Source organism: Pinus tabuliformis, chromosome X, assembly GCF_031772625.1.
Source record: "Pinus tabuliformis cultivar Carrire ecotype Pingquan chromosome X, CPIR1, whole genome shotgun sequence".
Lineage (NCBI taxonomy): Eukaryota > Viridiplantae > Streptophyta > Pinopsida > Pinales > Pinaceae > Pinus > Pinus tabuliformis.
In genome coordinates this window covers 681927279-681941946 of record NC_142308.1, presented here as the reverse complement: position 1 = coordinate 681941946, position 14668 = coordinate 681927279, and the positions used below count along the sequence as shown (strand labels likewise).

The 14668-nt window shown below is 36.1% G+C and overlaps 2 protein-coding genes and 1 pseudogene across 2 annotated transcripts; all 3 read left to right on the top strand.

Annotated features, from left to right (window-relative positions):
- Positions 1-11621: 11621 nt before the first annotated feature.
- Positions 11622-12169, top strand: LOC149141816 (uncharacterized). Its single transcript, XM_089451340.1, has one exon. The coding sequence runs from the start codon at positions 11639-11641 to the stop codon at positions 12167-12169; it is 531 nt and encodes a 176-aa protein (XP_089307466.1). The 5' UTR covers positions 11622-11638.
- Positions 12170-12347: 178 nt separating this feature from the next.
- LOC149141815 (pectinesterase/pectinesterase inhibitor U1-like) lies at positions 12348-12854 on the top strand. Its single transcript, XM_089451339.1, has one exon. The coding sequence runs from the start codon at positions 12348-12350 to the stop codon at positions 12852-12854; it is 507 nt and encodes a 168-aa protein (XP_089307465.1).
- Positions 12855-13016: 162 nt separating this feature from the next.
- Positions 13017-13716, top strand: LOC149141814 (pectinesterase pseudogene; annotated as a pseudogene).
- The last annotated feature ends 952 nt before the right edge of the window (positions 13717-14668 follow it).

Below are 14668 nucleotides of genomic sequence, written 5' to 3'. Positions count from 1 at the left end.
AATTTCAACTTTTTATTTCTTATTCTGATTTTTGTACGTTACTGCCCTTAAAGAAACCAACGTATGTACATGACTTTGAAGAATACAAACAATGTATATCCAAATAAATAATTTATCAATTAGTTCATTAACTATTCGTACTTAACGGGATAATTATTACTTCATTATTAATTCATTAAGAAGAAACCATGAGCCGTAAAGAACGCACAAGAAACATATCAACACACAAGAACATCATGATTTTAGGTGGAAACCCAATGTGGGAGAAAACCACCATTGTCTTCGTCTTTATCTTCTTCTTTTATTATAAAGGAAAACATATTATAATCTTGTATTCGCGCAAAATCATACCAGTACACAAGCACCGACCTACAGAAGGCTACAACCTTCTCTCATTCTCTAGCATCCACTGGAAGGGAGATCCAACCCCTGATCTCATTTACCGGCTCCTAACGGAAGGGATATCCTACCCCATGTACAAATTCTTCAACTACTACTAGAAGGAAGCTTCGACTTCCCCACTGAAGGCTCCAACCCTCAACACCTTTGTGGACCAAGTTTCACAATATTTCATACTGGATCCAACTGGGTCAAAACATCAAACGTATAGGCCACATTTCATCATATTTTTAGACTAGACCCACTTCCATCATTAATATAAAATAAAATAACAACTTTGAAACCAGTCACTGAATCAAATCATCTCAATCATCAAATCAATCAATAAATCTTAGCAAGAGAATACCAATCACATCACATCAATGCACAACCACTAATAAATATACCAGACCATATATTGTTCTTCACCGAAATCAAATGTTGTCAATCCAAACCCTGATTAAACATATGTCTGAATGTATACAATATTCTTCTGAATCATACCCGCATATGTACGCACTTCCCTTGAAGAAGACCTGCGTACAGATCTCAAATAACTGACACCTGAATCTAAATTACTGTCACATTGAATCACATATTGAATCCATCATGGATTACTGAATAATATACAAATCATACATAGTGGCATCATCACTAATCAACATTCCATTCCATAACCAAATCAACCCAACCAGTATTTTCAATCACATACTATTATGAGTGAGACATCATCGATAGACAGTAGCAAACATAATAGAACTGATCAAACATCATCAACAACCCATATTGGAAAACCCTAGCATGTATACAGGAATTTTACAGAGAACATCTGTGTACGTATGTGCTTACCATTCTTAACACCCGCGTACAGATTCTGAACTTTCACAGAATATATACAAAACTACTTAGAAAATGATCCAAGTATGGACGCGAACTTTCATATGTGCATCAACGTATAGACCTAAAATCAATGACTCAAACCTTTGCTACAACCACAACACATATTGTGCATACTTCACTTTCACATATCCACGTCAGAGAATTATTATCACACACATCTATCATTGTTATCTATAATCACAAAAAAGGTCAAGCAAGCATATTCATTACTATTCTTTTAGATCTATTAGATATGAGCCTCTTCCATGCTCCTTGGTGCACCCGTATTTCAAATCAGATTATACATTAATAACCCATAATTTGCACTTATAACACTTTGATGTCCATCTCCTTATATATCTTTTTGCTTAGTCAATATCTTAGGTAAATACCTTAGTTATGTTGTAAGTATTATTTGATGGGATCAAATATCCGTTGTCGCTTCCAAATACTATGGGACAATACCATGGTAAAGACCCCTGGTATTCATAATATGGCGGTGTGGATTTTGTATGTGACTTCTCTTCACCATAATTGCGTATGTCTTCATGGGCCAGAAGATATTTCGAGTGCGATTTATTCTGAAATATCTGTTATAGTTTCCTCTTTGATTTCCTCCATGAGACCAAATCATAGTGATGTCATGGAAATTGCTTTTAAGAGCTTCTTCTGCCAAGAGTGCATCTGTTCTGCTTTTTGTGTAGACCATATCATGGATCCATTAGCTGTCTTTAGGGTACACTCTAATGGCCCGAAGCACACACAAGGGTTGTCCAGCAAATTAAGGCCAAGGTAAAAACACTCCCTATTCTGTATGTAGCTGATAATAATGCTTTTAAAATTGTTGAGTTAGATGCCAGCGATATTGGATGGGGAGGCATCCTCAAGAAAAGAAAGGATGGGATTGAACAGATTGTTCAGTTCACCTCAGGGACTTGGAACCCTGCGGTACAAAATTATTCCACCATAGAAAAAGAAGTCAAAGCTGCGTGGAATTGTATAGATAAGTTCGAATTTCATCTAGTAAACAAGAAGTTTCTACTAAGAACCGACGCCTCGGCTTTGAAAAAGGCATTAACCAAAGATATTAAAAAGCATGGAGAAGCTAAGTTTTCCAGATGGCAGACCCTCTTTGCTAACTATGATTTTGAGGTTGAGCACATCAAAGGAGTAGAAAATTGTTTACGAGATTTCCTTAGCAGGGAATACATCCAACAACAAGAACATGTGCTGCTAATTGTTACAGAATGGGATCAAAGTCAAAAACAGGGAATTCTGAGAACAATCCCAGAAAACGAGAGTTGGTCCGAATATAAAGAAAATTGGAAACCAACCTGGAAATTAAGAAATACTAAAGTATTAGATGCAAACCTGCAAGCACATACTGATATTTTTCACCTACTACCAGAATGAAGAGTGTACCCTAAAGGCAGCAGATGGATCCATGATATGGGCTACACAAAAAGCAGAACATATGCACTCTTGGCAGAAGATGCCCTTAAAAGCGATTTCCATGACATCACTATGATTTTGTCTCATGGAGGAAATCAAAGAGGAAACTATAACATATATTTCAGCATAAATCGCACTCGAAATATCTTCTGGCCCATGAAGACACATGATGCAGCCTTATGGCCTGGAGGTGATCCTAAGCTTATTTTCCCCGATACAATCTATGATCTTGCAGGCTATAAAAAACTTTGGTGGGGTTTTCTAAATATTGATGGAAAGGATGAAACCCACTATATCAAATTAAAATTTGGAACAACTGGAATCATGCAAAGGAACCAATAGTGCGATTGGCTACAAACTTGGTGGACAGATTATGGAGTCAATAAAACTGCTTTTGACCCGGTATACCGTGAATCCTACAGTCGATTTAAATGCGACATTTGTTTTGAGCATAACATCCCCGACTGTTTTCACTCTCCCTACAACAATGTTAAAGAAATGCTACAGATTTCAGATAATGAAACCTTAAGAGAATATATGACTAGACACTATGAGTGGCTTGTTTTGACCAAGATCAAGCATCAAATTGTTTTAAATAAACCCATGATTGTTAGAAGAATATTTACCAAAGCATGGGATGAAAATTTGTACAAAAAGTTTCGGTTTCCCGAAATCACTGTTTTTTAAAAAAGGGTTCTCGTGGGCTTGTCCTTAAAGCCTCCACTTTGTAAACACGACGTCTAGTCACAAGGACTAGAGGAGGGGTGGTGCGCTGTCTCTCCGGTGAGGTTCCCGACCAGTTTTCTCGCGGGCTTTTCTGTACAAAAGCATCCACTATGTAAATATCTGGTCAGAATAATTTCCGTGGGATTTGATAAATCATCCACAATGTATTTATGTACAAAGATTCTTCAGTCACGAGACTCGGAGCACTTCTCCGAATTTTGGTGTGCTTTGAGCCACATCTCCATGACTGACAGAATATTGGTACAAAAGTTTGTCGGCCCAATCACTGAATGCTTGTACCCTCCTTTTTCTATAAAAGAAAGGGGTAAGGCTCATTCAGGGCATTCAAAGTTTGAGAGTCTTAGAGTCATAGAGATTTGAGAAGCCTGTGTATCAGTGTGCTCGGCATTGGTAAGAATCTAAAGTGGTCGGACCTTGTAGAGTTTAAAGTCTTGAGTCTATATATGTCTTGAGTCTTTATATTCTGAGACAGAGTCTGTGTTTTGCCAGGAAGCCTTCGGTAACGCTCTCTCTCCTATGAGAAGCTAAAAGTCCGATAAATGCAAACACAGTCGATCTTTGGAAGGGATACATTGTAACCAATTCCATTTTTTGAAATAATATGAAAAGAGTGTTGGTGTTCATTCCGCATTTGAGTACTTGTGTGCTTGAGTAAATGTCTGTTGTGTAGTAGTTGTTTTCAATTTATCTTTGCCTTGAAGTTCGCCAAAATTTCGCCAAAGGATAGAAGGGACGCCAGACCGTTAAAAGGCGAGGGAAGCCGTGTGAAAGTTCGACACAGCGAGAAATATCCAGGTAGGTTCGTGTATGGGTTCACGTTGGGTTCATGTAAAGGAAGATAGTTGAAGGCAATCGAAGAGACGCAGCAAGGCCAATGGACGAGCAAGCTTGTGTGAGAAGCCCCTGCTTAAAATTGGTAAACATGGAAAAATCGAATGCTATATTATCATTCAGAACATAGTCAAGATTTCAAGACATGGCTGGGTATTGATATAGGATTATGTTTATCCTACTCATGTAATTTATATATGTTTTATATTTTAGAAAATATTTTGGAATTTTCATTTTATAGCTTATCCATCTAAACAATAATTTTGAATTCGGTGAAGAAAATGTTAATGTTCATATTTGTGTGATTATATTAACTATAATACGTGTTCGCAATGCCAATTATCAATATGCAAACAACTAAGATGGAGAGGTTGCATTCATGAAACGTTCCCTATTTAGCTCTCTTGGAGTTAGAAATAGAACTAGGACCAGGAATCTTTCTCTACAAATGAAAGAAAACAAGGCTCCTTGTGCTTCCTTCATCTCCTCTAAAATTTCAGCAACAAATTCTTGCATATAACATCATATATGGACTTGTGCAATAGAAAGCTTAAGAAAGTATGCATGTCTCCCTCTTTTGCAACTCAAATTGGGTAACACAAGAGTTTAAAAAATAGAGGCTTGTATTTGTAGTGTACTCAACCAGGAAGGGGAGATTGAAGGGACGTATAACAATCGACAATTATGCTTGCAAAAGAGATGAAGTCTAGAAAGTAAATTTCCAAGTTGAGAGTGTTTGAGGAAGCTGAAATGATATGTAGAATTTATGAAGTTTAGAATAACGAGAATCTGTGAATTTTCATTCACTACAATCAATATTTGAGTTCTATTTTTATAATATTTTCGTTACCGAATAATGGTAGTTTTCGTTCATTACAGTCAAAATATTTGGATGATATAACAAATATATGTGAAGGAAACATAGAGAAGACATCAATTAATTATATGTATCCTAGAACGATGGTATTTTGGCCTTTTTGGCACCTAAAATCATAATACTACACATTTAATCTTTGTTACTACTTCCTCTGTTATGTGCTAGACCTGCGAGAAAAACATAATGGAGGAAATATTAAACAGGATAGCTCGAAACACAAAAATATCACATTAATTGAGACAAGATGAAAATATATTTTATGATTTAAAAGAAAAATATAATGTTCTCTTGCCTCTTTGAGGGGGAAACCTCCAATAGAGCAGAGCTCGATTACAATAAAACTTGATGATTCTTCCCTTGCTATCTAAGACTATTCATAACTTTATGACATCCAAAATCCTAATTACTAGTGGTCCCTTCCATAATACGGGTTAGCCACTTTATTAATTAACTATGGCCCATTTATAACAATTTTGGTCCCTTTTCTATAATGTGAGTCAACCACTTATAATTATTATTAATGCGGATAACCGCTTACAAGCTTTATTTGTCAACTAACTAACTAACGATAACTTTGACAAGGCCCCTTGGGATTATTACATAAATAAAGGGGTTAGGGTTGGACCCTAACATACCCTGCCCCATTAAAAGCACCTTGTCCTCAAGGCTGAAGCTGTGGAAACTACTGAAGAATAGTGGTTCGTTCCCATGTCGCATCTTCTGGAGATGTGTCTTTGCACTTAATGAGGACTTCCTGATCATGCGACCACAAAGATGTATTTCACGAGTATCGAGAACCTGTTCAGGTCTGAGCCAAAGTGAACTTTCCTCACCCAATTATGGAATGCTTGTTTGGACCTTGCAATTGTTCCCCACAACTTTCTTGAGGCAAGATACACGGAAGAGTTTTGGATTTTTGAATTAGTTGGCAAGCCCTGTTTGCAAGCAACTACTCCTATACGTTGAAGCACTTGATAAACCCCATAGAATTTTGGTGGTAGTTTCTGGTAGCCCTTTTATTTTTGAGAGGGCTGCTTATAAGGTTGGAGTTGCAAGAAAACCTGGTCACCTACTTGCAATGATCGCTCTGAATGATGTTCATAGGATTGTTGCTTCATTATATTCTGATCTTGAAGTAGATTATATTTGAGATGAGCGATCATGGTGACACGGTTCTGCAGGATCTGATCAATTTCCTATACTGTGGAAGATCCAGGGATATAAGAAGATTGTGAAGGCGGGAGTTGTCCATACACTACCTCATATGGCATCATCTTGTTGGCTTCATGATAGCTAGTATTATACCACCATTAAGCTAAAGTTAACCATTGTACTCATTAATGTTACTTGTCTAAAATGAAGCATCACAGATAGGTCTCCAAACATTTTTTGATTGCTTTTGTTTGACCATTGGTTTGGGGATGATAAGTACTCAGTTGGAGTTGTGTGCCCTGTAGCTTGAAACGTTCCTACCAAAATTTTTTGTTGAAATTTGGGTCTCGATCAGACACAATGGAAGTTGGCATGCAATCCAGTTTGAAAATTTGGTTCATGAAAACTTGAGCTACCAATTTTGGGGTAAATGGGAGTGGTAGATTGAAAAAATGAGAATATTTGAAAAGTTCGTCGACAACTGCCATGATCACTGATTTGTTGCATGGATTTGGGAGATCTGTAATGAAATCCATGGAGACATATGTCCAGATGAAACTAGGGAGTGGAAAAGGTTGTAGGGTTCCCAATAGCTTGATCATTTCCCCTTCGCTGGCATACATCACACTCAACTACGAAAGTAAGAATGCCATTCTTCATGTCGGTCTAAAAGAAAGATCAGTGGGCTCATACATAAGTTTTCTAAAATCCTAAATTTCCTACAACCAGAGAGGATTCCAACTAATCCAAGATGCATGAGCTGGATTTATATTAATAAGCCCCACTGGTGAAAAAACTATGCTAGCATGTAGGCTAGAATTTGAATGTACTAATAATATTGCAGAGTATGAAGCATTAGTGCAAGGATTGTATAAAGAAATAAATCTTGGCGTTGAATATCTTCAAATCTTTGGTGATTTTGAAATCGTTATAAAACAAGTCAGAAACAATATCCATTGTGTTTTAAATCACCTTAGACATTATCAATCCTGAATTCAAAATCTTACTTCACATTTTGTAGCATTCAATATTTCTCCAATACCAAGAATACATAACGTCAATGCTGATCTTTTGGCCAATGTTGTATCTAAATTAATCCCACCTAAAGATTTTAGTCCAGACATAATTTATATAGAGTTGATTTTTCGCCCATCCATTCCCGATAATGTTACCAATTGGCGAGTAATCAATGATGATGGGGATATCCTATATTTTTTAACATTCGAAGAATCCTATCTTGACCAAGTAATTGATGAGGATGAACATGATTCTCAATTGAATAAATCAAAGAAAAAAATGCTCTGCCAAAACCTGTAGTTAAGCTTGAGGATGTTTATGATCCTAAAGACATTTAAAATGTTCAACAACTGCAAACTTCAAAGTTCAACTTTGAGATTTGAATTAGTTAACATAGGACATGATATAAATCCTATAATTTTAACTTAGGTCTTGGTCTCTCATCTGAGGAAAGAAATGCATTTATTTGTCTCTTAAAGAAATATAAATATATCTTTGCTTGGAATTATCAAGATCTGAAAACTTATGATGCCCCCATCATTCAACACATTATCCCAATGGTACCAGATGTTAAACCCATTCAACTAAAACATAGGAAGATACAAACGAATTTGGAAACTCAGATTAAAAACAAGTTGAATAAAATTTTAAAAGCCAAAATCATATTTCGAGTGAGACATTCCAAATGGGTTTCCAATCTTGTACAGGTTAGAAAAAGAAGTGGTGATATTCACATTTGTTAGGAATTTAAATAAGGCATGTCAAAGGGACAATTTTCCCATCCCATTAATGGAACAAGTTCCGCAATCAGTTGCTCATTCTGAATTAATGTCTTTTTAAGATGGATTTCCAGGATACAATCAGATCCTTGTTCATCCAGAAGACCGATTAAAAACTATGTTTAGAACAAAGTGGGGAACATATGCATATCAGAAAATGCCTTTTGGATTAATGAATGCAGGAGCTACGTTCCAGAGAGTGATGGACATTTCTTTCAAGGGGTTGATTAATAAAAATGTTGTGGTATATCTAGATGATAATACCATATATTCAAAGAAGAGAAATAATCATTTACATGACTTAAAGCAGACCTTTGAAAGATGCAGAAGGTATGGAATTTATCTAAACCCCAAGAAATCAATTTTTGCTCTTAGTGAAGGTAAACTCCTTGGTTTTATTGTATCCAAACATGGAATTTGTATTGATCCAGAAAGAATTAAAACAATTTTAGAAATTCCATTACAACATACCAAAAAATCAATGCAATCTTTTCTTGGCCAAATCAATTTTGTTAAGAGATTTGTCCCCGGATTTTCTCAAATTGTCCTACCATTACAAACAATGATAAAAAAAGATTCGCTTTTTAAATGGGGTGATCATGAAAGAGAAGCATTTAAAGAAATCAAACAAGTTGTAGTTGATGCCCCTTCTCTATCAACTCCCAATTTTTTCTGATCAATTTATTTTATATACTTTTGCCTCTGAATTATCATATGCAACAGTCTTAACACCAACCAAATGAATAGAAAATCGAAGCTCCTATTTCATTTTCAGCTCAAATTTTCAAGGAGCTAAATTAAATTATTAAGGAGTAGAAAAGCAATCCTTTGTAGTTTACAAAGCTATCAAATCATCATGGCCATCACGCCAATGCTAGATTAAGAGAAACCCTACAGTAATGTAAAGAGTCTGCTCCAAGCTTGTCCGTCACTTGAAACTAATTCAATAATAAAATATCTAACATTATGAGGCTTTTAGGTTTGTTACATAGCTCTGGTTCACAAGTATTTTACCATGCTTGGGTAGAAAACACCCACAAAAACATATGAAGTCAATAAATCTAGTTAAGTGGAAGGACAAGCACAATCAACACAGAAGAAAGGAGAGAAAATGAAGACCAATCATCTTTTTTCCAGTGACATCAAAGTTCAAAAGTTATTACATGTGAAAAGAGATTTTAGAAACTCTCAATATCCAACCACATTACATCTCCACTGCATTAAATAGATACTTCTTCTTGTTGAAGGTTGCGCCCTCAAGATGTTGGTTTTGAGAATGCACATGATGTTGAAATAGATGTCACATCCCAATGGTTGTGCCCTCATTATTTTCGAACGATAGGCTAGCCAACGATTGATACATGGCATATGATTGGGTCTAAATGTCAATTGAAGTGCGTCTTCTGTTTTGTGTTAAAACAATAAAAAATCCATGGATTGAACATGCACCCATTTGGGATAGATGTAATTTCTTGTGTGCCTACACTTGAGTGGACTATGCTTGCTTGTAATAAACTACGACCTTTGTTTCTAATTCACTCTATCCAAAATATGTTTACTTTGTTACATCCATAGACGTACACTAGAGTTAGGGATGTGTGCTGTAAGGGAACTGTCAAAATAAAATGAAAATAAACATAAAATATATAAATAAAATATTAAATAATGATGATGTGCCAATAAGGTTCTCAATCTTTAATTGTAACCTTCAGCCTAATGTGTGTGTGTATACACATCTAACATAACATTAAATAGGTTATTGCAGTCATCATTCAATCATCTATTTTATTCTTCTACTTTAAATTCTATATGTATACCAATCATCTATCTTCATGATTGATATTCTTTAATGAATGAACAATGTTGATTAGATGTTGATCCTTTCTTAGCGCTGAGTAGGGCAGATTAGATGTTGATCCTTTCTTAGAGTCGTTGTATGATGATGAATTGTTTGAACATTTTTAGTCCAATGTTGATTGTTCAATTAGTTATTAGTGCATATTAATGAATTATGTATTGCACATGAACCATATATCTTAATCAAATGAAATTGTAGCATAATAAGGTATATAATCATTAACCTTTAATTCAATCCCACAATTAAAAAGTAAATGGTTGATCAAGTAACCCAAATTAGCAATAAGTATTTTTTAGCAAGAAATGGTTTATATAATGGGTGTGACTCGTGCTATGGCCATAAAATATACCAATGCTAGGCTAGTATGAGAGAGTATTTTTCTCGAATGTTGCTTTAGGTGCACAATAATAGTTAGGCGGCTGAATGGGTGGTTTCGAGATGGATCTAGGGGAAATTTCAATATACTTAAGGTACATGTAAGTAATGTCCATATGTAGTCTTGTCTAATGTGATATTATTCAAATTGGTACCAATAGGGGCAACTTGGAACTCCAACAAAGAAGGCTTTAAGCTCAATGAGTAACCTCCTAAAGTTATGGGGTTTCCTGTGTGAATGACTCCCAAGCCACAATTTTATTCACCTAATGACATGTATTATTGTTTTATATATATATTTCAGAACACGTCTTTAGCCTATATATCTAAGAGAATTTCTTAATAAAAAAGTGTGTCAAAACCATATACTTGTGCTCTTTGACATAGACTGTCATCATAATTCATTCCATTGAGACACATAATTTACATGAAACAAATGATAGGTAAATGTCTCAATTAAATGCTCCAAGTGGCCCTTTAATCATTAGAATGTTTGCAAATTTTTACTTGACTAAAACCTTTCATAGAGATCCCATCACTCAGATTCATTTCATCTCGCTGAGCAAAAACACTACTCAACATAATATAGTAACCATTCAAATGGAAGTTGCAATTAAAGGGTCAAACTTTTAATCATCCTAAGCATGCGAATTAAATGTAATTAGAACATCCAATCCCATAAATAAAAATAAAAATGTATCCGTTGCTTAAGTTCAATAAAACAAGATTTAGAGTGATTGTTGTGTACTGCGAAATTTGTTTTGATGCGAAATGATCTTTAGTTGTCTTCCAACCCCAAATATATTTTAAGAATATGGTAAATGTTTAATTCAGTGTTAACATAAAAATATTACTTAAATCTCTTTACTCTGTGACAATGTTTTACTTTGCTCATTATATTCATAATTATAAACATTAAAATTCAATATTATATTAACAAAACCAGATAGTAAATGTAAAACAAAATACTTCATGAAATAATAATAATAATAATCATTAAAAGAACCACAAAACTACATTAAATAATAATTAATTATACTAAATCACAATTAATTATTTTAGAATTAAATTAATTATATTAAATCACACACATTTCAAATTTCAGGAGGCTTTAAATGAACGTCGTCAAACATACTTGACTTTTACAAAAAAATTCTGCGTTTCTTGTTCGCTGCTCTCATTCTCTGTTTCTTGAATCCTTCCTGCAGAGTTGAGTTGAGTTTTCTTGTTCTTGAATTACGGATCGCTGTTTCCTGAAGGCAGATTTGTGGCAGGTTTAGGGTTTCTTCCACGATGACGCCCGGGAACCAAGATGAGTCCCGGGCGACGAGAAGATGGGTGGTGATGGTTGCCATTGGAATTGTTATATTTGCCTGCCTTCTTATTCCTGTTGGTATTGTTATTCTTGGGAACAAGGTTCCATATGCGGCTACAGGAGGAGCCATACCGGCTGGTATACATACCGCCTGCAATAAAACGTTCCACCCTCAGCTGTGCGTGTCTACGCTGGTCACATATCCAGGTGTTGATCAGCTGGTGGAACCCAAAGATTTTGTTCAAGCCACCATTGAAGCCACCATAGGTCAGGTTTTGCAATCGTACTCTCTAAAGGTTGCAGCCCCTGTTCCTGTTTGGGGAGACGGCGACGAAGGTGTGGCCCAGCCTTGTGGAGCAGCGTGGCATTCAGATGATATAGTGTATCGTGGAGCTGCTCATTGCTCTTCATTCCGATGTCAAAACTTGGCTCAGTGCTGCTCTGACAAACCAGGATACTTTCCAGGACTTGATTGGAGGCGGCAATGCGACTCTTCAATCCACCAATGACATACTAAAAGAATCCAGAAAGTTCCCTCAATTGATCAGCAATTCCCTCTCCCTCTTCCAAACCCTTTTCAGCAAAGCCGGCTTGGAAAATAAAGCTTTACCTGGTGAATAAGTCTGCAGCAGCTCCCAAAACCCTCGACGGATTTGCCAAAGAAGAATAACGCTGGTTTCAAGAAAGATGAGGGGAATAACGCTGGTCTGGAGCAGGAATTCAAGAAAGATGAGGGGCATAACGCTGGTCTGGATCAGGAATTCTGACATGAAGGAATTCCCTATGTGGTTATCGGCAACTGATCGTTTACTCCTACAGCTTTCCCCTGCACACTTAAACCCTGATGCTGTCGTAGCGCAGGATGGCAGTGGCAATTATGTAACAATAACCGACGCTGTCAAGGAGGCACCCAAGCATTTAAGAAGTAGAAAATACATAATCTATGTCAAAGCTGGACTGTACCTTGAAACTGTCAAAATTTCTAAACGAAAAACCAACATAATGTTTGTTGGCGATGGCAAGGGAAAGACTGTTGTTGTCTCCAGCAAAAATGTGAAGGAGGGTTCTACCACTTTCACTTCCGCTACCTTTGGTACTATTCCAAACCTTTCTGTCTGCATTATTATTTTTGTTTGTTTGATTGTTCAATCCAATTTCTTGAAATACCCTTTCTCTTTCTCTGTACCTGGTTAATTGAAATACCCTTTCTCTTTCTCTTTCTCTGTACCTGGTTAATTGGATTTTCAACATTGTTTCATGACATGCGTGTATGGAGCTAAGGCTGACCAGTGAATTGGTTAATTGGATTTTCAACATTGTTTCATGACGTGTGTGTATGGAGCTAAGGCCAATTAACAATGACTGACCAGTGAATGGCTGCATTGCAGCTGTATCCGGTGCAGGATTTGTTGCACGTGACATGACCTTTATGAACAGTGCAGGGCCTGACAAGCATCAAGCTGTGGCTCTACGGGTGGGGGCCGATTTTGCAGCGATTTATCGATGCAGTATTATTGGTTACCAAGACACACTTTATGTTCATTCTCTTAGGCAGTTTTACAGAGAATGTGACGTGTTTGGAACAGTAGACTTCATTTTTGGCAATGCGGCCGTGGTTTTACAGGAGTGTAACATTTATGCTCGACAAGGTATGCCCAATCAAATGAATGTAATCACTGCCCAAAGAAGGAATCATCCTTATCAAAATACCGGCATCTCAATACATAATTGTATAGTTACAGCAACAAGTGATCTCCCTCCCTGGATGGCATTCACTTCAACATACCTCGGGAGGCCTTGGAAATTATACTCTCGAACAGTTTACATGCAATCGTTTTTAGGCGACCTCATTCATCCCGCTGGCTGGTTGGAATGGTCGGGAGAATTTGCATTAGAAAGCTTATACTTTGGGGAATACAGGAATTCTGGGCCTGGTGCATTTCTAGATGGGCACGTAACTTGGCCTGGTTATAGGGTGATTAAAGCCGATGAAGAAGCAAAAGAGTTCAGTGTGCCTATTTTTATCCCTGGTTCTGCAGTGGGATCCCATACATAGAAGGCCTACAAATTTGTTATTTTTTTTTTATGGCAATAAGGATATCATATTTTAAATCTTTACTCTGAAATGCTGAAATGCAATACTGCCAGGAGGGGAGACCAAAAAATCATGTACTTCCTCTCATCTCATGTTAAAATGTAATCTATAACTGTTATATTTATAATCTCTCACATATTATCTGTATGTTGTTTCATTTTTATATTCAAAAATTCAAAGTCTCGAAATTCTTGACATGGTGTTGCAATCTCATTTCTACCTCACAAACACTGGTTTCTCTAAACCTTGTTTGGATGATATTGTAGGCAGACATTGTCACATGGTTGGTTTATAGTGTTAATGGCTCTACAAGGATTATTTCGATATACACTCTATTATTTCGTTGTGATGTATATTCTTTTTTGGTGATGTTCTATTCAACCCCAAGCTTATGAATTGATTTCATTCTAAGTTTTGTGATGTAATACACTGGGTTTGTGTTCTTGCATTATATATCACCTTTTCTTCTTCGAATAAAGATATCACTGTTTCTTTCTTGGAAACTAAAATGTGTATATACAGGTTTTTCAACAACTGGAATGATTAATTTAATTTTATTTGTGCTCATATAAAATACAAAATTTTGTAATATTCAACAAACACGCTCAAGTTGTCATATGCTAAGAGTTTACAATTAGGTGAACAATGATTTTTAATCTCATAATTATATTAGACTTCGACAAACATTTGCATGCCAAATAAAAGCTCTCCAAGGAAATAAATCGCGCTGAGGTATAGTGAAAGATTTGCATGGTTGATAAAATTACTCCATACCCCAAGGAAACAAAGCACAAACTCTTCAACAGAGAATAGCAATGAAAGGAACATGGGAGAAGAGTTCCATCTAAATTCAGTAAACTCAGTTCACTCAAATTTGCAAAGGGAAAATTCATTATGTCAATGTCATGAGGAA

Bases quoted from the DNA above. Each gene is read 5' to 3' on its own strand.
- LOC149141815 (XM_089451339.1), top strand. From the start codon at position 12,348: ATGAGGGGAATAACGCTGGTCTGGAGCAGGAATTCAAGAAAGATGAGG.
- LOC149141816 (XM_089451340.1), top strand. From the start codon at position 11,639: ATGACGCCCGGGAACCAAGATGAGTCCCGGGCGACGAGAAGATGGGTG.